The following is a 25,329-nucleotide window of genomic DNA, read 5'->3' as shown; positions in this document are numbered from 1 at the left end:
ATTGTAACTTTGACTTATTTTTCCCAAAATGTAATGAGATCTATACTGGGTCACTGGCAATCTATAAAGTCAATTTGGTTTGAATTAATCTAATAGTTTAGCTGCTACACACGTGAAATTTCGCCCCTTATAAGTAAATGGAAGAAAAAGAATTTAAAATATTTATAAAAAATTGAAACCTTGATGTACTTTTCCCAAAATGTAATGACATCTATTCTGGGTCACTGGCAATCTATAAACCAAATTTGGTATGAATTCACCCAAGAGTTTTGCTGCTACAGACATTTGAAAGTTTGCTCATTATAAGTAAATGAGAAAAAAAGATTTTAAAAATTCATAAAAAAAAAAAATTGTAACTTTGACCTACTTTTCCCAAAATGTAATGAGATCTATTCTGGGTCACTGGCAATCTATAAAGTCAATTTGGTTTGAATTCAATTAATAGTTTAGCTGCTACACACGTAAACTTTTGCCCCTCATAAGTAAATGGGGAAAAAAGGATTTAAAATATTTATAAAAATTTAAAACTTTGCTGTACTTTTCCCAAAATGTAATGACATATATTCTGGGTCACTGGCAGTCTATAAACCAAAACTGGTATGAATTCAACCAAGAGTTTTGCTGCTAGAGTGTTAATCAAACAAACAAACAGGACCAAAAACAATACCCCCTGCCTCCCCTGTGGAGGGTGGGGTAATAACTAAAGAAAAGTGATGAAAGAAAAAGAAAAGAAAAGCCCTGTTTGCTGTCTAAACAGTATTCTGTGCCTCTGTCGCCCCCTGGTGGACACATTGCTCCTCTGTTCTGTGAAACCACGTGATTTCGGGGAAGAGGAGCGTCTTTTCTGAGGCAGCGGAGTCAGACCTGCAGCTCATCCGGAGACCTCAGTCAGTCCGCGGCCGCAGCGAAGGAAACGCAACCGAACGGTAAACGAAACCTAAATCCACTTCCTTTATTTAACACCTTTGTGTCTGTTTTTCAGTTAAATATATCACTATGTTTATTTTTGTCTCTTCGCTAAATTAAAAATAGTGTTTCGGGTGTGAGTTTTGATGATAATGTTCTTACTCAAAGTCCAAAAAGACGCTTAAAAAAACGTATTTGCGTTGCGTTTATTTGTGTTGTTTTTGTTGTTTAATATAAGATTAGAGGTGATGTAATTGTAAATATGCGGGAGTTGTGTTCTGTGTCTGATGCTGATTGCCTTTGTTTATTTATTTATGTGTTTGTTTGTTTGTTTCTCAGTGTGTTTACAGCTTTTAAAGAGCCATGCCATCAGGTAAAGTGCGCTCCTCTAGGAGACTGCGCTCCTGGATTGTCGAACAGGTGTGTGTGTTTTCACTATGTGTATTTTGTGTGTTATTGTGAGTGTGTTAGGTTTGAAGGGAGGGGAGAGGAAGTCAGGGAGAGAGAGAGAAGGAAAGGGAAAGACAGAACACAGAGGAGCAAAACATCATCTGCTGCTGCTGCCCTACTGGGTGGTATTGTCCACTTTATGTCACATATTCAACTCAAATAGGACTGAAAATTAACAAATTGTGGTTTTATGCAAAAGAATATATCAATTTCCACTCACTTTTACATGCCATTCAATATTTTACCAACAAAACATTTTATAATTTGAGTAAATATGCATCTAATTAGTCAGTAATATTAATAATTGTTAGATGTAGCTATCATTTTTACATTTAGATTGTAAAAAATATGCTATTCTTTTAACCCTTTCATGCATGAATTATCAGAACCTTAATCAAGATTTTTTTTTTTCCTGAGTGTTTTTATTCCTCTTCAGGCATGAAAAAACAATGCGGTTGAAATTTTTGTGATCCATCTTTCACGGAGTTACAAAAATGTCCACTCAGGTGAACACCATGCATTTGATTTTAGAAGCAAAATGATATACTGTGTGAAAACTATGAAATAATAAAAACATTTTTAATGCTGCTAATCTGATGTTTTCTCATATTTTAACATACTCTTAATACTAGTTATTACTACACTTCATGGAGATAATATGCAAAATAAACTGTTAATTACAGTCTAATAAAAATTAACAATTGATTTACACTCAAACATGTTAGTGGGTCAAAACATGGCATTTGAAATCTGTCTGACGGGACATTTTAGAGACAATTTGACAGATTAGTGTTGCTAAATGACCCACATTTTTACTTTTAAATTCATTTTTGCTTTAGTTGGACAATAAGGGATTATCCAAAACAAGAAGCTACTTTATATTGAAATAAATGTTGGAATGGCAATCAATTAAAGTTCGCTCTCTGATGGGACATTACTGTGTTTTGATCCTCATGCAGATTAGGTTTATCAAAAACAGCAAAGTTACAGTAATGGTATGAATGTCAGTGTATGGGATGGTGCATAAGTGTCCACTGTGTTGGCTGATACGGAACTAAAGCAACAAAATCCATGAATATACAAGAGAACAGCTGGAGAATAACTGTCCACTGTAGTGACCACTGTGCATGAAAGGGTTAAATCTGGTGTATTTTAATGGATTAAACTATGACTTTTACTCCTTAACTGCACAATTTGAGATTTTTTTTTGTTTGTTTGTTTAATTTGCTTCTATTTTCTGTAGTTTTAGAGCCAAATATTGGACTAAGTCAACTTTAGTAATGTTATTTTGCATTAAGCTAAATATGAGAACTATTGCATGTGGCAGTAAATCCCTCTTTTGTATTCTAATGTCCTGTTGAGCTATTTGATGAACTACGTCGCACAGCCAGATATTCATTTCCATATTTTATGTACTTACAAATAGGATGGAAATAAGTGAAATGCAAACAAACACAAATGCTTTCCTCATGCTTCAGGAGGAAGTTGATTCAGAATTAACAATAAATTATGCAAAGAGGATAAAACATACTGACATACTGTTTTGTGTTTGGCTGTTGCAGGTCAGCAGTGGTAAATACCCAGGGCTGGTGTGGGACGATGAGGCCAAAACCATGTTTCGTATCCCGTGGAAACATGCAGGGAAGCAGGACTTCAGAAAAGACGAGGACGCTGCAATCTTCAAGGTAAATCACCTAAAAAAAACAGCACACATGTAAGGTTCTGCTAGGGTCTAGTGTTAATATTAGACACTCAGGAGGCATTCAGAGGCAGTCCAGGGTATCCAGTATTTTAGCAGGATGAACAGCAATGTGTCCTGGGAGGCCTTTGAGGACTACATGCTCTGAGTAGCGCAGTAACTACATCATATGTATCCCCCCAGTGAGTGAGTAACCACCACAGTCAGTTGAATGAATGTGCGATACTCACCCAACCTCAGCGCAATAATCATATCATTAATCAAACACCTTGTTTTCAATTTCACCTTTATATATCCTATATTACCTTACAATATTTTTGGTACAATTTGTGTGATATTTTAATACAGTCTTTCTTTGCACTTTAATTTTTTTTTGGTTGGTTTTTACCCTTGGCCACACTGGCCGCAGGGTATTGTCATCAGTTTGTCCATCCATCCATCCATCCATCCATCCGTCCGTCTATCTGTCCAAAAACTTTGGCATGCTCTGATAAGTCAGGCTACTGGGTGGCAGTAGTGTGCCTGACAAGTCAGGCGGAGGGGTTTCAAGTGTATGCACATTATGTTTTTTGCTGCTAAAGAGAAACAGAACTGAACTGATTTTCATTGTTCCTGTAACGGTGCCAATGAAGTCCTATTCTATTCTATTTGAAGTATTTTCAAAAGATCTGAGGTTTGCAAAAACCTGATAGGATGCATTATGAGTGAATCATCACTAAAGTCATGTCATGCAAGAGAGAATAAAAACAAATACAAGTCATTGCTGTCACATTAATATTTAAGGTCTATGGCTGAAGTCAATTAAATTTGTAGACCATTAAAAAACCAACCTGTCTGGCTTGAAATGAATGCACAAATTATGCTTTAGGCTAAAGATTACCTTGGTTATTTGCAGACAGTCAGATCCAGTTATAATAGATCACTCAACATGTGCTTTTTAATGCTCGGTGTAAACAGACGCGTTCACTCAGAACACATGTTAATGGGTTATGTTCTCACACTAGTGGCTCAAAGAGATGATAACACTGAACTGCAAAGTGAGGAAGTACATTTAATCTAACACAATATCACCCCAGAGAAAACAAGGATGCAAATGTGGGGAGAAAGTGGGAGACGCCTGTAAAATGATGTCGCAGTGAGATAGGATAATCTACTACCAAAACTACAAAAACAAACGGAATTGCCAGTGACACTCAGCTCAACACAACAGTTAAATTAAAAGATTTTCAGAAATCACCATCATGGTGAAGTGAAAGAGCGTACCTTTCCACCCTTCTGGATCTTCATCTTTCCCTTCATTTCCCAGAGCAAATGGGAACTGAGGAGAGAGGAAACAGATCACAGATAAATATTAAAACAGAACATGACTGACAGAAGTGCAGTTTGAAAGGTGAAAGGTGTAATGATCATTCAGCATCACATAAGGTACATCTGCCAATCTGTTGTTTTTAATGTTTATGCACCTAATACTCAATAACAGCACATATATTATACTGTTCATCTCTGAAAGTCTGGCACATTTAACATATTATTTATCTCTGGTAGTTTGCACAACTACTCAGATATTGTACATTCATGTAAATCTATATTTTTCTCTTAGTAATAGTAGTTTGTATTTTTTTTATATTTTTTCATGCCATAGTTAAATGGCATTGTTTTGTTTGTTTTAATTTCCTAATTAAATTATTCTATTTCTTTCTTTTATACATACACTTATAAGAACATGTTTATCACAAGATATAGGGATGAGGGTTATTAATTGTCACCATATGTTCACTGTTGTTTATGTATACAGTATATTTCTTTCTTTGAGTTATTTATTATTTGTTTATTTATTCGCCAGCACAACTAAGAAATGCATAGGTAAAAAATTATATGTGTATCTGTATGCGCGTATGTGTACTTGTATGTTGTGGGTATATGTATAAACGTATGCATGTGTATATGGATGAATGAGTCTGTTTGTGTGTGTGTGTGTGTGTGTGTGTGAATAGATATATAAATATAAAGGAGTAACAGAAAAGGAAGAAGGACATGTATATTATTAATAATATTTTAGAGAGAGGGGGTGAGATTAAATAAATTGCGCTTCTTCCCACCCCTTTTCGGGCATGTAAATGGAACTACTGTGTTGTTCTTCTGTCTAAGATTGTTATGATTGTTGATATTTGTATTATGTATGTTTTGCTTGTTTCGCATATATGTTAAATTTTATTGCATGTTCGGAATATATCACTAAATCAAATCAAATCAATACATCTCAAATTCTCTTGGCATTCAGTGTGGACGGCAAAGTAAGATTTTCATTGTACAGGGAAACTTGTTTCTTTACTGTACACATGATGATAAAACGCTTTGAATCTTAACTACAGACATGTTTGACTGGATAAACAACGCTCAGTGCATCAACCGGTGGTTCATGATACACATTTGGTTCAGGAAAACTAACCTCACGGCAATACATTTTTGAAATTTTTTTTTGAAAAATAACACTGGGTGCTTCTCTTAATCTGCATATCACTCACATCCAAGTCGAGTTTAAATGAGAGTGAAATGACCACGAGAACAAGCTCAAAACAAGCTAATTACAGCTGTAAAGTAACTGGAAAAAAATAATACAGTACTGGGTAAAAGTACTAGACCAACATTAGGTTTGTTGGTTTAGTAAATTATAATACATATGTGCATTCATCAGTCTGTATTAAGATCCCCCATCTGATATGCTGTATGTGAAGGATGTACAGCAGGAAAAACTAAAGTTTCAGGAAAAAAAACAGCTTCTAGTATTTAGTTTGACCTCCCTTTGCACTTGACACGTCTTTAACCCTTTTGTTCAGACATATGAGATTTATTACATACATTTTCTGATGTTTTATACCAGGTTTCATTCAACATGTCAGATGTTTCTGTTTGTGCTGCTTCTTGTCATGGGGTCAGGTCACATTAAACAGTGACTTTAACCTTTAGAATCCACTTTGTTCAGTTCTGCGTCATAAAAATACACCTGATCTTGACAGATATGTCCACCTACAACATTTTTCTTGATTAAGATTAAATAACACTTGTCAGCACAACACGTTAGTGACGTGTATCAGATTCAGGTACGCAAACCTATTCAAGGATTGTCTCCAAATTGCACAGTTGTTTACAAAAATGTAATAGAAGGAAATCATTAGTGTGTAATATTGAAATGGAAAGCAGGTGAACATTAAACTCTCAGAGGGAGATTGGCACTTGACATGGAAAATATACAGTTTGGTCAATAATTAGAAAAATATTAATTTTTTCACTGAATCTCACATGAAAAAGTAAACCTTTGGGGGTATATGGATACCAGCCACTGTCACATCTACAAAATACAAACATTTTAGGATAGTATTAGTCTGACATTACAGAAAACCTTTGTATGAAACACTTGGATTGTTGAAATCTGAAGACAATTCATAGGTTCATTAAATTCTTCTGGCTTGTAAAAAGGTGCGAATGTGACCCTTTAAGACTAAAACATAGTGGAGGAAATGTTCTAAATGGAAAAGCTGGTATTTTTTGTCTGAGGAATAAAGAAAAAAATAGACCTGAGCCTCATTTTAATCACATTTGAACTAAGAAACTATCTACAATAACCATTATAGGGACTATTTTCTTATTAGCATGTGTTTTATATGTTTGTAATATTGTGCAGTGATGCAGGTTTACCCACAATATTGAACTAAACCTGGTCTCATTGTAACCTGGTTCGCAGGCCTGGGCTGAGTTTAAGGGGAAGTTGACAGAAGCGGGGCAGGACAGCCCGGCCTCGTGGAAAACCCGTCTGCGCTGCGCCCTCAACAAAAGCCCAGAGTTTAAGGAAGTGAATGAGCGAGCCCAGCTGGACATCTCCGAACCCTACAAGGTCTACCGACTGGTCCCCATCAACGAGCAGGGTGAGAAAGCTGAGCACATGGCCAAGCAAACGGCCAAGTACAGGCCTACGTACACCAAACATGGGGTTTATGCATTTTTACTGGATCTGTGAGATCAAGGACCATTACTGCTTAGACTTCACTGCTCATCACTGATAGGAAAAAACTGAGTAAATGACTGGGAACGCTTCACTTTACAAAGAAAAAGACTCAGTCGACTGCAATATGTGGCAACATTGATGTAGTTTCTATAATTTCATTGCATTTTGTAAGTGATTTTCCTGCTCTTTTCTTACTTTCTCTTCCATCTTTATTTTTTCCTTCGTCTCTTAGCTTCTTTTTTTCTTCACACATACATAAAATGGGAACTTGTCACTTGTAAATATGGTAAAGATGCTTGTAACAATAAAATGAAAAAAAAGAAAAAAAATGTATTTAAAAACCAAGGGAAGTACGTGTAGTGCAGTCAATTTAGTGCCTGTCTGCCATTTAGAGAAAATGCAAATGAATGAGAAGGAAAATGTACTGAACAAGATCATAAAAACAAAAACAAGAAAAGCACTCAGAGAGCGCAGACCTCCGCCAGGACATATCTGCCTCCCGTGCGTGTTTGTTTGTTAGCAAGATAACTCAAAAAGTTATTGATGGATTTTCATGAAATTTTCAGGAAATGTTGATACTGGCACAAGGAAGAAATGATTAAGTTTTGGTGGTGATTAGGCCTAGGGGGTGGGGGTAAGCCCCCCCCCCCCCCCATCACCACCAAAATTGAATAATTTCTTCCTTCCATTTTGTTGTCAGTTAATTTGTAGTTTAATAAAAGTATTAGAAATAAAGTCTCCTGTAATCACTACAGTTATGTCTTAAAAATGCTTGTTAACAGGACGAAAAGACAAAAAATAGCAAAACTTAGGGCTGACTTGAAGAAGCTGGAAATATGTTTTACACTTTATTAAAATTATTACAGATACAGATGAATCTTATTGATCCACCAGGGGATTATATATTAAACTTACATTCATCAATTATCATCAAAATACTTTATTTTTCAGCTGAATAATAATAATTGACTCATCTCTGCAGGGCGTTACCCGTTAACAGATGTCCTCATATATTTCTAAGTCGACTATTGTTTCACTGTAAACATTAGATACAATCTTGCTTCTACTTGTTCAGGCCTTGGTAATTTCTGCAGACTGGGTTTGTTCGTGTGTGAGTGTGTGTAATCTTGTTTGCAACGACCAGCCCTCCTTGTTCGCAGCTGCAGCCCATCATTATCATCCAGTAAATCACTCTGCTCAGTCTTACCCATTTAACCACATCCACCCTCTGCTTCTTGCTCTGAATACCTCCCTGTTGTTAGGACTTATTTATAGGAAACTCAGCATCGTCACCTGATGCAGCCATTTCTTTGCTCTGATTTGGCTGGTTAAATTTGCTGTTTTTTGACTTGTCTAGTGTTTCAGGAAGTTGAAAACAAGCTTTATCTAGTTAAAGGAGACTGAGGTTGACTCATTAGCTACAGAGGCTTTCTTCATTTATGCTGAAGCCAGTTAAGTCCAGTCCATTCCTTTTAACAGTTCTGAAACAATGCATTTATTGCAAACTCTCCACCCTGTCACCTGATGCATTTGCACATTTAAGTCACAGGAACATCAACTAAAGAGGAACAGTTTCTTAATGAAACTCCTGATTGCTTTATAATGATATCCTTCCGTTTTCTGCTGCTTTATGTTTCCATGTCTAACATGTTTTATTGCAGGTTTACAACCTTTGTGTTACGTGTTTTACCTTTTCTGCACAAATAAAGCAACCAGACCTTAATGTACACAGTGACCTGGTTAAAAGAGGCCAAAGTCCACCTGGTGCATTCCCTCTGATAATGTGAAATATCACAGTTTTTTAGTTTCATAACAATATTTCAATGCTGTATAAGAGAAATCTGCCTTATTAAAAACAGTTTGATTCGCTTCCTGACATTAATCTGAGCTGGAAACGAGTAAAACTAATACAATAAGCACAAAGTATAAAACAGATTGAGTTATGAAACAGAAGCTGCATGATTGTGTTTGCTGGAGGGGAGTAAGTTCAGCAAAAGTCAACACAATAACTGGGACAAGTTTGTTTTCTGGGAGGATTTACTCCACTTTGCCTCCATAAAAGTCCTGCATTCCTCAAAAAAACGTATTTATCCTCTCAAAGCTGGCATGCACTGACATTAATGTAAATAAATCAGTCTATAGGAAAGAATTACAACAGAACTTTATTATCATGTAATTTGATTATTATTTTGATAATTTATTATTTTTTGAGGAATATGTCACAAAATATATGGATGTTACAAAGACTTACTAATAAAACAATGAATCAAAACACAAATCTTTATTTTACTTCTAGTTCTAGAAAATTAAAAACATCCATTTCTCACATTTAAGCAGTTGTGACCTGCAGAATTATTGGTAGTTTTGCTTTAAAAACTCCATTTAGTAATCATCAAAACAGCTGCAATGTAATATAATTTAATAATTTCATAGATATACATACTGTTAATATAGTGTCTATTCATATTTTATGTCTACTTTTATTTTATTCTACTTTAGTTCTATTCTTATTTTAGTTTTTGTAAATTTTTATATTCTTTTTTTTTTTTTTTCATATTTTTAGTTTTTGTAATTTCATATTCGCTCTATTTTTATTATCTGGCATATTGGTTTTTATTAATATTGTTGCACTGACTGGAGTAGCACTCCTAATTTCATCGTACACACAGTGACAATAAAGGCTATTCTATTCTATTCTATTCTATTCTATTCTATTCTATTCTATTCTATTCTATTTAATAGTTGTGGTTCGATTATCTATTCATTATCTCTTGTGGTTTAGTGTTTCCTTCTGTGTTTCTGAGCCTTTATGCCATTTTCTCTCCATGTTTAGGTGTGGTGGAGCCTGAGAAAAAGTGCAAAGAGAAAATCATCAAGAGGTCGAAGAGGAGGAGGAGCAGCTCCAGTCAGAGCAGCGACATGAGCCCCGTCAAACAGATAAAGGAGGAGGTCACATCTCAGCTGGTGAGTTCACAACACAGTCTGAAGTCTTACCGAAAGATTTACAGCAGGAAGTCCAGTGATTTAGTTAAAACAACAGGCACCCTCTGGTTAAATTTGCTGTTTTTGTCTCATGTAGTCATTCAGAAAGCTGAAAAACTTTATTCAGTTTAAGGAGAATGAGGCTGACTCACTTCCTGAGTTCTTCTTCTTTTATCCTGAAGCCAAATAAGTCCAGTCCATTTCCCTAAACAGTTCTTCTCTGAAACAAAGCCCGGGTCACAGGAGATAGTATCAAGGTCTCCAAAAGTATTCACATTTCAAAGACAAAACAAATCTTAAATGATCAAATGAGAAAAAAAATTAACACATAAGTTAATATACGTTTTGTTACTTAAAGAGACAGAATGGATGCCAGCCTTTCACGCAGTACGAATAAAATACTTTTACCTCTTCTCATGAAATGTTTGTGACAGCATGATTTATTGTTGATAGATAAAGTGTAACTGGGACTCGGTATGTAATCATTGCACCTGGGCAAAGGTGATTACTGATGTGTATAAATAGGAATAGCCTATGTGAATGTGGAAACAAAATTATTCCCACTTCATGGACAATAGTGTATTTGATAGTACTGCATGAAAGGCTGCATTCTGCTTCTGTAACTTAGTAAAAAACCAAATTAGCTTCACTCAAACTTCAGTTGAGGATTTAAAATGTGTGTTTTTTTTTTTAGTGACACATGCATAAAACAAAGGTGTGATTTCTCAGACACTGTATGTATCTCTTTAAATGGCTCTTGTAAATACTATTGTGAGGTGATATTATTTTTTGTAATTTAAAGATGAGACCTATTGTGACATATTGTCCTGTTTTTCTGAAAGTGCATCACCAAAAAATAATTTTAGGGTAGGTCCATTTGTTATTTTATTCTGGTAGATGAGTTCTGCTGATCCAGCTCAGAGTCTGTGTAGATTCTGATGCTGATTCATTTAACATTACATTTGATAGAAAATGGCTGTGCAAAACCACTGGGATATTTTTTTAAAAGACTAAATGTTAGTTTAATAATAATAAGCTTTACTTCCTCCCACTCCTTTTCGAATGTGCAAATGAAGTCATGTATATGTATACGGTTTTTTTTTTGTTTTTTTTTTTGTTTTTTTTTGTTTTCAATGACTTCTTAATACCCGTTTTATTTCTAAGGACTAAGTAAGATTACTTTGTCTTGTTGCATATTTGAAATAAACTTAAAATAAATAAATAAAATTAATATTGCATTTTTTATGTCTATATTAATGACCCAGAAACAGCACTGTTTGTGTGTGTAATGTTTAGCAGGATTAAAGATGATCTAAGTGCCGAAGCTAAAGATGTTTCCATTTATATGTAATCTACAAATAAGCCTTTTTGTGTTTCTGTATTCTTCTTATTTCTATTTTATGCTGGTTGTCATCCATTTTCAAGACACTTTACTATCCAGATAACTAAAGATAAACACTAAATATGACACTCTGGACCTGTAATCAACTGATCGCACATTTTGTTCTTCGACTGAACATATTTCTGTTTCTCAGCTTGTGGAGAATATTTTACTGCCAAGTGAGATCCCCGTTGAAACAGAAGAAACCGTTCAGATCGTCACCACCATTCCAACAGACGGTGAGTTTATTCTGCTTCATCTGTACCTGCTTATCTCATTATTAGCCCTAATCGATCAGACATGTGGGCGTTAGATTTATGAAGATCATACAAACGATGCAGGTGCAGCCTCCGTCGACACTTTCTTTTTCCAGTATAAACCTTGGAGGTTGCAGCTTCTAAAGGTGTGTTGATTGGATACTTTTCTTTGATGCAGCCGAGAGAAAACTGAAAATACTTGACTTTTTTTAAATTGTTGGCCAAGTATAAGGAGAGTTTAGTCAATAAAACAAATTTCTTAAGTAGTTTTGGAACATATTGCATCATGCACGGTGCCTAGTAGTGAAACAGGATGTGGGTTATTTATTATATATTTTTGTCGACAGAGATGGGAGTGGTGCAAGACAATATCAGCATCAGGTTCAAATAACAAATGATCAAAGTGAGATTCCATAGTCTGGTGTTGTATTAATAATAAATGTATAATAATGTAATGGAAGCATCGATCGTCAAACTCTTAAAACACAAACTGAGTTGTCAGCACTATGATCTCTTAGCCACCTCTGTTTACAGATGATTTTAGAGGTTATAGACTTTTACACTTATTGATACGGTATTTTTAGTAATTATTGATTTGCTTTTTTCTCCCAATTGGTGGTGTACTTAATATTTTTATAAGGAAAGGGCAACAACATTGTTTTTGAAGTAATTACTATCATAGATTCTGATTTTGTTTTTATAGTAATGTGAAAGAAATAATTATTTACAGCAAAGGATTAGTGTTTCACTCATTATTTTTAAGAATATGACTTAATGTTGGACCTTTTCTTCATCAGTACTTTGGCAGTGCTGTAGTTTACCCACAGTCTACAGATTCTTTAGAATTAGTACTGCTATTAAAACAATAGTACAGGAGCTTATCGATACTCCTGTTTTTTGGGTTTTTGTTTTTTTTTAATAATTTGGCCACAAGACACATTTAGTCCTTGGTTTCATCACCCATCCTAAGTTTAGGTATAATAAAATAATGTTAGCTGCTACTTAACATATTCTACAGTTAAAGTCTCTTCTCTTCAATAAACAATCCCATCATTAACGCAAAAGTTCTAAGTAATATTTCCATATTTTTCAGTTTGAAACACAGACGAAATGCTGTTTACTGCCAATAATAGTCAATAAAATAAAGCTTTATAGTGTCATCTGTCAGAACTGAACTCACTACATTTACTGAAATGTTTACAAAATTCATCTTTAAAAGTCATATCTTCTCATTTACTTCTAATTTATTATGTCTAGTGTGTTTGCTCTTCAATTTATTTTATTGTTGTATTCTATTTTTACTGCTGCACTACAATTTCCCAGTTCAGGATCAATAAATTCTGTCAGTCCATCTGAAAGATTATCCTGACATTATTTCAACCAATTGTGATCAGTTCTTAAACTCTTGTCTCTGCAGTGGTTGATGAAATCACTCTGGATGTACGGATCGAGGAGAGCGTCCCCCCTCCAGCAGCAGGTAAAAAAACAAAACGTGATTATTTTAGTGGTTTATTTACTTCATGTGCATTTTTAAATGGCTTCTTTATTTTTTAACCAACCATTTTCAGTTATTTTGCTTTTCTTATACAGTATTGTGAAAATGTTTTAAGTTGGAATTAGGTTTGTTGTTGTAGCAAAGTTATTTTTGTGCAATTTTCAGAATTTGTTTTAAGATACAACCAGTATGTACTGGAAATATTTAAAAATACTTAGATATTTAAATTTCAAGGTAAAAGAACTTCTACAAACCACAGTGGTAATATTTAGTGTGGCTTGTCTTTGCACTTAAATATCTGTAACTTTTGTTCAGACAATGAGATATTTACTGAATAATATAACACCTAATGCATTAATTTTTTGTCTTTGACATCAGGTTTCATTCAACACATGTCCGATGTTCCTAAATGTTTGAGCTGCTTTTTGTCACAGGGTCAGGGGTCACATTAAATAGTGACTTTAATGGTGACTTTTTGCCTGTGTGTTTTAAGGCTGTGTATATATTTCCTGTATTTTATTGTTATATCTGAAGAAGAGAGAATGAGAATTAAATATGTATTCTCATTTCAACCCTGCAAAAATAATAAACCTGCATTGTACCTAAAAAACATTCACAGTTGTGGGATGACATCTATATTTAAATACAAAATGAGTAAATCTCATCATCTTCAGACTTTTTTACAATTTCATTAAAGATATTAGATCAGGTTTCATTCATCATGTCAGATATTTCTTATTTTTGGAAGAACTTTTCATCATGGGAACAGAGCTTACATTAAATGCCGACTTTAGCCTGTAGAAGTTATTTCATTCTGATTTTCATGTCTTTTTAATTCTGTGTGCATATTCCCCATATTTTTTGCTCTGACAGAAAAAAGACAGAAATAAATATGTTGCTCATCACAATTTGGCAAAAACAAAGCTAAAGACTTTTGCACAATATTATATGTCAAAGTGAAGCATGTGTTACAGTATGTAAACTTTTTTGTAGGTTTATCTGGTGTTTTGAGGTAAAATATATCTTTTTTAAACTAATTGCCCCCTCCTCTTCATTTCAGACCAGGATTCTTTCAACGTAGTGGTTCATTATTTAGGACACAATATCGTCAGTCGTTACATCCAGGGAAGTGACGTCCGGATAACATACCCATCCTCGTCTGTCACCGCCCCAACGCACGCCGCTCTCAACTGCCGGTTCCCTCGTATCCTGCTGCCGGAGCCGCCCACGTCGCTGCCCCCAGGCCCCGAGCTGCAGGCGCTCTTCACACTGCTGCCCTTCATGGAGAAAGGCGTGGCGCTCACCTCCACGCCGCAGGGGGTTTACGGGAAGAGGTTCTGCCAGGGAAGGGTGTTCTGGATGGGGCCACACACGACCTCAACGGGGCTGCACAAGATGGAGAGGAAGACGGAGCCGGTGTTACTGTTCAGCAAAGAAATCTTCAAACAACGTGAGTAACAGCAGAGATGGAGAACAGTGACAGGAATCAGAAAACAGAAAAATTATGTTCCAAGTCATCAACTCCATCGATAAACTTCTCTCATTTAATCCTCAAAATGAAAACCCTAATGTTCATAGGTTTTTGTCAAAGAAATTTGATTTATATTCACATATTTAGCTTAAAATTAAGAAAATACATTTCAACCCAAATGATATGCGCAGAAAAATCTTTGAAAGTTCTAAATCTACCTTAACCCTTAAAGACCTCAACAACCTCCAGTGACCAAAAGTATCTACTTCTCTAAAATGTTAACTCTTGAATTATTATTCCTATCAATATATTAAATAATTGAGGTAAAATGCAGTTTTTTGTCTTTTCATGGTCATCAGATATGATCCATTTGGACATTCAGACGCTCTGTAGTGAGCATGAAAACATTGTCATCTTCTACAACATTGATTCACCAGTAAAACCCATGGAGCTGGATCAGTGTCAGTGGTTGGAGACACTTGTTTTTATGTTACTTTAATGATATATTTTGCTGAAAAAGTCCCATTTTCCTCAATTTTCTGCGTTTTGATAAAATAACCTTTGAATTTACACTGAGTTTCTATGAATGTCTACATGATCAGTGAGTTAAATATAGGAAAATATACAATTTACACTGAAAAAGGCAAAATGCAGTGGATAATATAATAACTGGCGATATATCATTTAGGAATGGTTAAATGTGATGAGAAAAATGTGTTTAGAAGTTGCCACAGAAATAGTTCTGAGTCTTTCTTTACTCTTCTTTTTAAGCAGTTAAATCACTATACAAGGAGACAAAAGCCTTTTAGGTACATCAGGTCTAATCCATATGTGTACTGGTTTTTACTCACTGTGCGTTCTTCTCTTCAGAGCTGAATTCCTTTTTCAACGGTGGGGAACGTCCTCAGTGTGGGATCACACTGTGTTTTGGAGAAGAGCTGAGTAACACTGAAGACCCATCCAGTAAGCTCATTATTGTTCAGGTAAAAACCACATCCTCATCCTTCTATCACAGCTCTGTACAGTCAAACAAAAGATGAGATACTGTTTAAACAGAGAGCTCAGTTTGGACTATAGTGAAACAAAGAAAATGTAAAAGAAAAACTCAACTCTGGTTGCTTTTACTTCTGCACATATCTTTTAGTCTATGTGCTATTCAGTCAGTCACATTAAAAACATAGCCAGTTAAGCATAAGTGTATGGGCTATAATCAAGGCCAGTTGGAGTGACTCTTACATAGACGTACACATTCATTACTGGATTATAACATCAACATATTCACCATACACGCCTGGTTTAAACAGATCCTGTAATTGCATTTTTTCTGGATAAAACCACCATATCTCGTGACCCACTGAGATTGGATGAGAAATGTAAACACTATTGGTTTTTATTTATTTATTCATTCAAATGAGGAAGTGAAATAGCCACTGGGAGTAAAACATGACCTGAGATTAAATTGTAAACCTCCCACTTTGAGACGATCCCGCTATTTCCTGAAGCCACATCTGATCTGAATGTGTTAAGATCTCAAAAAGACACAGTAGATAGTCTTCACAAAGAGCTATAACTCATGACTTTAAACAGAATTCTTTCCATTGTCATCAAAAATGTAAAATAGTCTTGATTGAATTTGCGTTATCATGCAGGCGGTGAGTTGTTGTGGGAAGGTTTGTGCACAGTAATTGTGGTTTACAAAGGCATGGAATAGAACTAGAAGTACAACTGGAAGTGTGTTTAGCTTGTAATTGTCATGATTGGTGCTAAATTAGTCACTTCAACCTATGCACAGTTAACTGTTGCCCACAAAAGTAGCACAAAATGTTCTCCTCCTGACATACACGTAGTTATAATTTCCATTTGGTACCAAGATTGTGCTGTAGAGGTATTCATCATTATAGCACTGTCTGCTAATCACACTTTAGTTTAACACTTAATTGATTTGTAGTCAAATATAAATAAAAACCTTTCCAGTTCTGTGCACATACTACAGTGGAAAACATGGAATGACACATTTAGAAATTAAAAACAGCGCTGTCATGTAAAAATGCCTGTTATACTTACATACCTACATGCGTTTCCTGTGCAGATCACTTTACCGTGGGCCGAGCAGCAGGTCCAGAGCGTCGAGTCCTTTCTGAAATCCATCGGCTTCCTCCAGTCTCTGGCCAGTCAGTCACCACAGGGGGAAATCACACTGGACCTGGTCCCCGTGGCCGAGGGCTGAGGTCACCTCACCGAGCACTTTGTCCAAACGTGACGGGTTTTATTCAAAATAAGACATCTTCTATTTACACCCAAAACAATTGAAAAAGTGCTGAGCGACAGATTACAGCTGTTCTATCCAAACTGACATCACCCAAATAATTCCTGAAAAACAGACTAGAACATTTAAAGTTTCTACTGTCGCCCAGCTGGAACACAACAAAACATACACATCTCACAGCCTAAATTGCCAATACTATTGCACTTTTTGTCAGGAGATCAAATCTCCTAGAGTGAAAGCTTTTTTAGAATTGAAAAATTTGTTAAATTGAGACATTTGTAGATGCACTACATGTAAACCACCTCTTATCTAAAAATGTGATATTCATTCAGTTCTTTGAAAAGGCCTGTATCCATGTTCATCTAAGTACGTGGTTCCCAACCTGGTTATAGGATAGAAGAGTTCTCTGTTCTGTTCACTGTCTTCCGTTTGTACAGTTTTCCTGTGAATAACTGGATAATTTTGGTGCTTTGACTTCTTTTTGCAATAAAACAAGTGCAAAATATGGCTGATCTGGATCAATATAGGGTTGCGATTATGAGAGTTTCCATTGATTTTGTTTTACATGTTCAATTAGTTGTTAGGATTAGGAAAATAGTTAGTGGATCAATATTTCCCAATGCTACAAATGTCTTGAATTGGTCCACACTTCAAAAATTATTGCACAAATTACTGAAAATTAACAAGGCTGAACAACATTCGGCTGTTTTTAACATAAAAAAAAAAAATTACTCAGATTCATTACAATCAACTAATTGCATTTGTCAAACATCCTATAAGAAAACACTTTTGATTTGAGAACTAGATGCATTATTAAAAATATTAAATATCCTAATGTAGGGAGTCCCCTGTTTACAGCTGCAGGAGGTGATTTCACAGTAACACAAAAATACTGTTGTCTGTAGAGGTGACATGTGACCTCTCATGACATCACAAAGTCACAGATTTAGGAGAAAGAAACTCAGCTTTGCAACCGTGAGCCTGTTTACATGCACACCAATACTCCGATCATTAACTGATTTCTGGAGTTACCAAACTATTCAAGTGATCATGTATACAGGTTCATCTGATATGGTTAATCAGATAACAGCAGTTATCCGATTAACACGCCTGGATTTCTCCTCAATATTCCGATGTCTTCCTGCATAAATACAGGTTAATCTGGTACGTTTCGCTCTTTTACGTCTGCGCATGTGTAAACAAATAAAATCATAGAAAACTGAAGGTACGCAGTCAAACGGGAGCAGAAGACAACAGGAAGTTTGAGTCCACCATCACTATGTACATACTGAACCAGAGTTTTCAGTTATTACATTTTTCAAGTGCATGTACACGTATCAAATCTGATTACTACAATTATCCGATTACCCCCAGTTATCACATTTTTATGGTCATGTAAACAGGCTCAGTGACTCACCCTGCAGAATAAACAATATCTCTAAACACTGAAATTTCAGTGTAATTGAGAGCTTGCTCATTCTATTGTTGTGCAGCAACAAAATCTGGATTACACTACGCGGAACAAGAGAATCTGAGTCATATTTACCAACGGGCTGTAAATATTAATCTGAGGCTTACTAAATTCAATCATGTTTTTGTACATATCACCTTTGGTATTATGTAGTTGGATTAATAAGACTCACACACTGAAAAGTGAGTATATAAGCCTTCAAAGATTACTTTACATAACGCTTTTAGTGTTCCTGAATATGCTTGAGAAATACGGACATGGTTACAAAGTGTAAATAAAGGTTGGGAACCACTGTTCTGTACAAGCACCACACAGCTATATTTCAACTACATATGTGTTGTACTCTGGTTGTAACTTTGTGAAAGGGACAGATATGTAAAGTTAAATCTGTAAGAAAACACCACAGTAGATTAGTAAGATCACCTTGGTTTTTCATTTTAGTAGCACTCCAATTCATCAAATCCAACTTGGGTTTTTGTTGGATGGAAGGACAGGCATCAGTACTTTACATAGGTGGTTAATAGTTGTATTTTAATAGATAATAAAAAGTAGTTTTACACTTTTGTCGTGACAGAACATGCACTCTGTGGGTCTGAAGAAGTGCTCAGTCAGGACTGTCAAAGGAAAAATCCAACTTTATACTTTCTCCAACAGAAATCAACAAGGAGCATTCAGTGCATTTTAGGAGATATTCTGTGAGAAACTAACATGTAAAGAGTGTAGCCACTTTGTCTTTCTGTGCAGAAATATCCTGCACAGAAAGAGTGTAAACTTGAGATCAGTGTTTTACAGAAACACAGTCGTTTAAAGATGCCCCACAGTGAACGATTAGGGTTTTATTTTATGTCTGAGTGATTTTTAAGGTGGTACTATGGAGTTTCTAATGGTGCATGTGAACACTGTTCCTGTTTGCTTTTGCAGTTTTCCTGTTTTTGGCAGATGAGTCATTTTATACATTTCCTCTTGAATATTTACAATTTGACTCACGTTCACCAGCCACTCAGAGAGGAATTACTAAAAATGACAAACATTTGGCATCAGAAACTGAAAAACAGAATAAACAGGATGTATTGATGTTGTCCTGTGGGGTTACTAATTAACATTTTGATAACAAGACAGAGCACAGTGTTTTTCTAGAATTTACATGATTTTTTATTCAAATGACAAAAAATAAGTTAGTTTTTTAATAGTTTTTTTAATCAATTAATTTTATTTTCTGGCTAAAAATAATAAAAAATCCTAAGATTTAACCAAATTTTAAAGAAGTTTGATGGTACCTTTCTTTCCTTCTTGCAATCAAAAATACATCTTTCAGGCAGCATCTGCCTAACATACTACCACCTTAAATCACCAAACTTTAAAAAACTGGAATGAACCACAGGGCCTTTTAATTTTGTCCACCCCATTAATAAGTCAATTTAAAAAAGTATCAGATCCAAAGTGGCACCAGAAATACCACAGATGCTTTATAGTGTTAGTGTTTTTAAGGTGGATTTTTCCTTTATATTAGCAAGGTGTTGGGCTGGACCACAAGGCACACTGAGGGTGTTGGGGCAGTGGAAGACTGCAGAGACCTACCGAGCTGTAAATGTTTGTATTTATGCATGTACTACGTCCCTGTTCAGTCAAAGGAATTGCATTAAAGGATAACAGATTCCTAAACTGTGTTTGTGTTGATTTGTCATAAAAAAACATTTTTGCAGGAACGACAGGTCAGAACATAAATAAAGCTGGACTAGTACAAACTGATGGTGCTAGGTCTCAGGTTAGATGTTCCCATTGGCCGGCGAGGCCAGCTCTGCTATCTTAGTATTAAGTTTCTGATTGGTCCAGTCTTTAGTTATGTCGTCCAAGTGGGTGTCAAAATCCACCAGCTGCATGTGATCTCCAGATTCCATCATCTGACCGGCTATCGCCCGAGTCTCCTCCCACTGTCTCAGCATTATCCTGAACACAGACACACCAGAGGGAGAAGAGTTCAACACTGACAGCTCACAAAACTTTCCCAGACGTTTAAAGATGTCTCATTCAAAAACAAAATCCCACATATAATCAGACTCTTCAGTGAGCTTTTAAGACTGAATGATGGTGTTTCGGAAATAGCTCAGATTAATTCAAAGACAGTGAAAACCTGTCACCTTGAAGAATGACTGGAAAATAATTTACTCTGTCTTTTGAAAATAATAGATGTTGACAGAGTCTTCCTAGATGCTGCCCACCCTCCACATAGGCTGAGGCCCGGTGGTGCTGGACTAATCTGGTAACTGGATTGATTTTATCTAAACTCACAAAGTCACACTACATGTTCCTCACATGCTAGGCTGCATAAATACAAGCTACAGCATATTTTACACTATATTTGGGTTTGGATTTATACTGAGATCTGTATAAATATTAAAGTTTCCTTAATTTCTAACCCTGTAACATCTTAACAGCATATTTGTAAGTTTTGATGAACACAAAATCACTGAAATCCACTGGTTTGAGGACTCAGACTCCTGTGTCTAGACTAAATACATACAAGTGAATAAACATTAAAAAAAATTGTTGAGCTATGTCATTTAAAAAAAAAAAAAAAATTCAAGTGATCGTCAGTGAATCTCTAATTTAGTGGGTAGAAGTCTTATTTACAATATATTCAAGTAAAAAAAACAGACACGGGTAATTCACCAAAATAATTAGACCTCAAGGATAAGTGAAGCAAATGAAATATAATGTAAACAAAAATGTTAAATTATTCAGGGTTTTTCCTGGGCCAACATGATAGAGGTGGTCCTTCAACTGGCTCATCCTTTGTGTAACAAATATATTTTAGAAGTTCTGTTAATTATATGACTAATTACATTTCTGATGTTTTATTGTTACTTTATTAAACATACTACTTCAAGTAGAAACAACAGGGAATATATGTTTATGGTCTCTTATACATGTTGTTTTTTTTTTTTTCCTGATTATACTGTTATCTTCACCTACTTAGAAACATTTGTTAGAGGTCTTGAAGAGAAAGAACAGGGATCAGTCTGCTTTTGGAAGCCTACTAAAAAAGGCTTGTTCCTCCACTATAGGAGAATCATTTCCATTTGGTCAAAAATTACCGTGACCCCACAGTGGTGTAATACAGCAACTGTGCAATGCTAGTTAAAAACATACTTTTCATGAAAACCCCAACTTAAAGCTGGAGGTGGCACAAACTTTCACACAGGTGGCCATCTCTATATTCTCCATGTAGTAAAAACACAGTCCTCTAAGGGTAAAAATTAGACAAACTTTATATTTTTCTGCAAGTTATTCTGGAATTTCTACATTTACTAAAACAGCCACACCTGCAACCATATCTAAAAGCTTAAAAGTTGCTGCTGAAAAATGCACAGATGACAAAATATCATCGTAGTCCATAACTGGGGAAACTCCTTCTAAAATACAGAGTAAGAATTTTTTTCCATCTTAAATACCTTACTAGTTTAATCCAATTTTTTTTTAAAGGTTACATTTTTCATCTAGTAAAATTCCAGATTCTGAGAGAGACTATCACAGCTGATATATCTAGCTCTACATGAATTAAGACTTATCTCCATTAAGAACTAGTTTGTGATGATTATAGGAAATTTTGTTCTCTGATCATGACCAGAAATGCTACCAACAAGGATTTTCATCATTTTCATCATAAATATTATTTAGTCTGCAAAATGTCTACAAATACCATTTAGAATTTTGTTCAGCCCAAGGTAATGACCATCAGTACAACAACAAAAAGTAATAGATCTTTGACATTTTTACCTTAAAACCTGGTAATCCTACATCTGTTGCAGACTTCTACCTCAAATCCATTTGGACTGACATTGCATGCTAATTGTATGTTTTAATTTTACGCAAGTAACATTGTGTTCATTTATCTGAGCAGTTTAGTTACAGCCTGGGTCAGAATAATTCAGTGTGTCTTTAAGGTGAAGTTGTAATTCTCTTACATGTGTTTGTCTTTAAGCGTCCATCGTGAATCTTTGCGTTCGTACATCACTATGGGAGGAACACGGTAATCTGGAGACATCTTGCTGCCATCAAGCTGTGAGAAAAAGTGAATTGAAAAAGTGAAAAGTAAATTATTATTGTATAAGAGTGAAACCATAATTCATATTGTCTTGTAAGGGAGTTTTTTTGGTGAAAGTGACATCTTAAAAGAGCTTCTAGTTTTGCCTGATGCTTCATTTATCAGAACATAAACAGTATCTAAGATATCTTTGTTATAATATATTGCCTCTGTTTCATTTCTACACTTACCATTAACAAAACTGCACTGTCAAACTGCTCAGCAATCTTATCAGCTATCTTCAGTGCACATGGTGTTGGGCTGTTGTGAGAGAGGCAGATTAAACAGTTTAGGAATTCTGAATAATAAAGATTAAGTAGAACATTATACACAGACTTACATTAAAGACATTGCAGATCACTTTCCTTCACCACTCGTTTCCCAGGCCACCCCACATATACATCTAAACTGAAGGAGTGTTTGAAGAGACACAGGAACTCACCTACTGTCTGATACACAGGCATTGGCTTGATAGTATCCCACAATCCTCTGCTGAGTCTGTGAACACCACACATCAACCTGAAACAGGACAGAGTGTCACTTTAAACTATTACTACAGAAAGAGTACTTGGTTTCTTTGTTATTTGGTGAAGAAAAACATAAAATGTGACTATTTTTGGTAAAGATGGGATGCCTCCAGATTCTGCTTACATTTGACCACTCACATCTATCATAAGTGTAAGACTTTTTAAGTCAGTATGACTAAGAGTTTGGACTGGGGACTTTTCAGGGTCAATATTTACATGACTACTACTAACTTCTATTTGAGATTTGTTTTGATTTGTTTCCACAGTAAGAATCAGGTTAGATGATGAAATTGGAAGATTTGGTGGATACTGTGGCATCTTCACTTGAGTACTGGGTTCTTAACTTGTGTAACTCCGAGAAGAAAAGTAAAGAATAATAGATCTAATAATATTTGATTGAAATAATCCTGCCTCTAGAGGGCACTACAACTACTGAGCAAAACTCAGCTGAAAAAACACCTTTCCTTGTTCATTAACATTAGTCAGCAGCACTTTCATCACCTCTTTTCAGACAGAACTAAACAGACAGAATCCACTATATTACAGTCTTACAATAGTTTGTCATTTCCTGTTTCGATTTGGAAAAATCACAATGATTGATTGCTGAGAATATTCACTTCACTGGATTTAACGATTTGGCTGATCCAAGATGGTCAGCTATTGATGAGGCTGGATTTTATGGGAACATCAAGCTGGACTTAACACAACTTGGACTGTTTTAAGACCACCTCACACCAAACAATCAACACAAATGCCAACAGGGAAATGGTCAGTAATATCCTGAGCAATGCTGTACCTGTGTGAGAGCCAGCTGAGTGATGGGAGCTAGAGGCAGGTGGGAGTGAAGCAGTGGTACACAGTCTGTCACACAAACAGCACCGCCTGCAGAGCTAGACGATAATAGCAGTCCGTTGATGCTGCACCGTGGAAACAGACAAGCGTGCAGGTACATCTTCACGTATGCCCGACAGGATAACTCCACCTCACCCATGATGGCAACTGTGGACACAGACTACAAGTAATAACATAGGTTTTAATGAACTCCTCAGAGCAAACACTATGAATAGCCACACTGACAACGTTACTTGGGGATTGGAGTATTAATTCACTCCTTCAGCAAGGAAATTACATGCACAATACATGAACATTGTAAGAACAAATAATTCCCTTTTAATGTGCTGAAATTCTCTTTCTGAATCCTGTGTATATTATACTACTAGCGCAGAATTATTTTTTTATTTTTTTTTGTTAAATCAGGGTATCAACAGCTGTATTATTTACTATTTTTTAAGATCATCTGAACACAATTTAACAAGATAATACAAAATCATTCACATAAACATTTATATCTGATTCACTGCAGAACTAGCTTTTATATAATAATGTGGTTAGTAGTTAGACTACTACAATCCATATTTTGGTAAGGGAAAAGATAAACTAAGAAGCCTTATGAACCTATTAAGGACTCATTTTGGACCTACATGTATTTGAGACTTTATGTGGGACTAAGATTAATTTACAGAAAACAAAGAACTATGAGAAAAATCATGGATATACTTTCAATTAAATCTTATTTTACACGGCAGTTTTACATCCAAGTAAACAAAAGCCTGTGAGGAAAGCACCAAATTTACGAATTCAATGAATGAATTACATGAAACTAGTTATAAACACTAAAACGCCAAACACACCTACAGTACAAGCCTTTTGGGTTTTAAGCCTCTAAATTTATGTGAGTACATCTTTCCTGTTGTCTTTTCCAAGAGAAGACTAACGCAAGAGAAGAAGCAGACTGTGATTAACAAAAAAGACAAAGATGATTTCCACAAACATAAGAAGCAGTTTGATAATAATCTCGCCAAAAACGAAGACAACCCTCTCTGAATGGGAAATAAACCAGCTGTCCTGACTGTTAGCATTAGCATGCTAGCAGACCAAGCAGACCTGATTTAACTCTTACCTGAAGGGAAAAATAATGCAGCCAACTGAACCACAACAGACAAAGTATGTATTTCACGACGGATGAACACTATCGTCCATTCAGCTTTTGAGACCGTTTCTGGGTTTAATCAAGGCTGTAACGGATTTCACCTGACAGTTCATAAGCACCAACTGAATGGCTACTTCTGGTCCCGCCTATGTGTTAAATGTAATCATCCTATTGGCGGATGAATTGCTCTTCTGCACGCCGATTGGAGGAAGAAGCTGCCTGTCATTTCTGGTATTGCCTAACATCACATTAACATTTTACAGGACAGCGCCCCAAGTGGATGGGATGTACGAAAATACATTTTACACTTGACATTTGTTATACAGTAAATATACCGTGTTTTAAAC

The 25,329-nt window shown here is 35.6% G+C and overlaps 2 protein-coding genes across 3 annotated transcripts; one reads left to right on the top strand and one right to left on the bottom strand.

Annotated features, from left to right (window-relative positions):
- Window positions 1-853: 853 nt before the first annotated feature.
- irf9 (interferon regulatory factor 9) lies at window positions 854-19,807 on the top strand. Its single transcript, XM_030122773.1, has 10 exons — window positions 854-926; window positions 1,246-1,326; window positions 2,919-3,041; window positions 6,798-6,978; window positions 9,892-10,022; window positions 11,576-11,660; window positions 13,096-13,155; window positions 14,234-14,623; window positions 15,515-15,627; window positions 16,734-19,807. Exons 2-10 carry the CDS (start codon window positions 1,270-1,272, stop codon window positions 16,869-16,871), a joined length of 1,278 nt encoding a protein of 425 aa, XP_029978633.1. The 5' UTR covers window positions 854-926; window positions 1,246-1,269; the 3' UTR covers window positions 16,872-19,807.
- Window positions 19,583-25,135, bottom strand: emc9 (ER membrane protein complex subunit 9). 2 transcript variants are annotated; one of them, XM_030122776.1, is made up of 6 exons: window positions 24,953-25,135; window positions 23,789-23,991; window positions 22,908-22,984; window positions 22,657-22,726; window positions 22,347-22,441; window positions 19,583-20,328 (listed from the first exon to the last, which is right to left on the bottom strand). In XM_030122776.1, the coding sequence occupies exons 2-6, from the start codon at window positions 23,981-23,983 to the stop codon at window positions 20,148-20,150; spliced, it is 618 nt and encodes a 205-aa protein (XP_029978636.1). In that variant the 5' UTR covers window positions 23,984-23,991; window positions 24,953-25,135; the 3' UTR covers window positions 19,583-20,147. The 2 variants fall into 2 exon arrangements, with proteins under 2 accessions (XP_029978636.1, XP_029978635.1); XM_030122775.1 differs by having other exon boundaries at window positions 23,789-24,004; window positions 24,953-25,134.
- Window positions 25,136-25,329: the final 194 nt, after the last annotated feature.

The sequence above is a fragment of the Sphaeramia orbicularis genome, chromosome 20 (genome assembly GCF_902148855.1).
Source record: "Sphaeramia orbicularis chromosome 20, fSphaOr1.1, whole genome shotgun sequence".
Lineage (NCBI taxonomy): Eukaryota > Metazoa > Chordata > Actinopteri > Kurtiformes > Apogonidae > Sphaeramia > Sphaeramia orbicularis.
Note: the sequence above shows the minus strand (reverse complement) of the source record. Positions and strands in the feature narration are given on the sequence as shown.

Coding starts and splice junctions, on each gene's coding strand:
- irf9 (XM_030122773.1), top strand. CDS start 1,270: ATGCCATCAGGTAAAGTGCGCTCCTCTAGGAGACTGCGCTCCTGGATT. Junction 10,023..11,575: donor AGGAGGTCACATCTCAGCTG/GTGAGTTCACAA, acceptor TCTGTTTCTCAG/CTTGTGGAGAATATTTTACT. Junction 11,661..13,095: donor CACCACCATTCCAACAGACG/GTGAGTTTATTC, acceptor TTGTCTCTGCAG/TGGTTGATGAAATCACTCTG.
- emc9 (XM_030122776.1), bottom strand. CDS start 23,983: ATGGGTGAGGTGGAGTTATCCTGTCGGGCATACGTGAAGATGTACCTG. Junction 22,727..22,907: donor GCCTGTGTATCAGACAGTAG/GTGAGTTCCTGT, acceptor CTCTCACAACAG/CCCAACACCATGTGCACTGA. Junction 20,329..22,346: donor ACGCTTAAAGACAAACACAT/GTAAGAGAATTA, acceptor GTCTGTGTTCAG/GATAATGCTGAGACAGTGGG.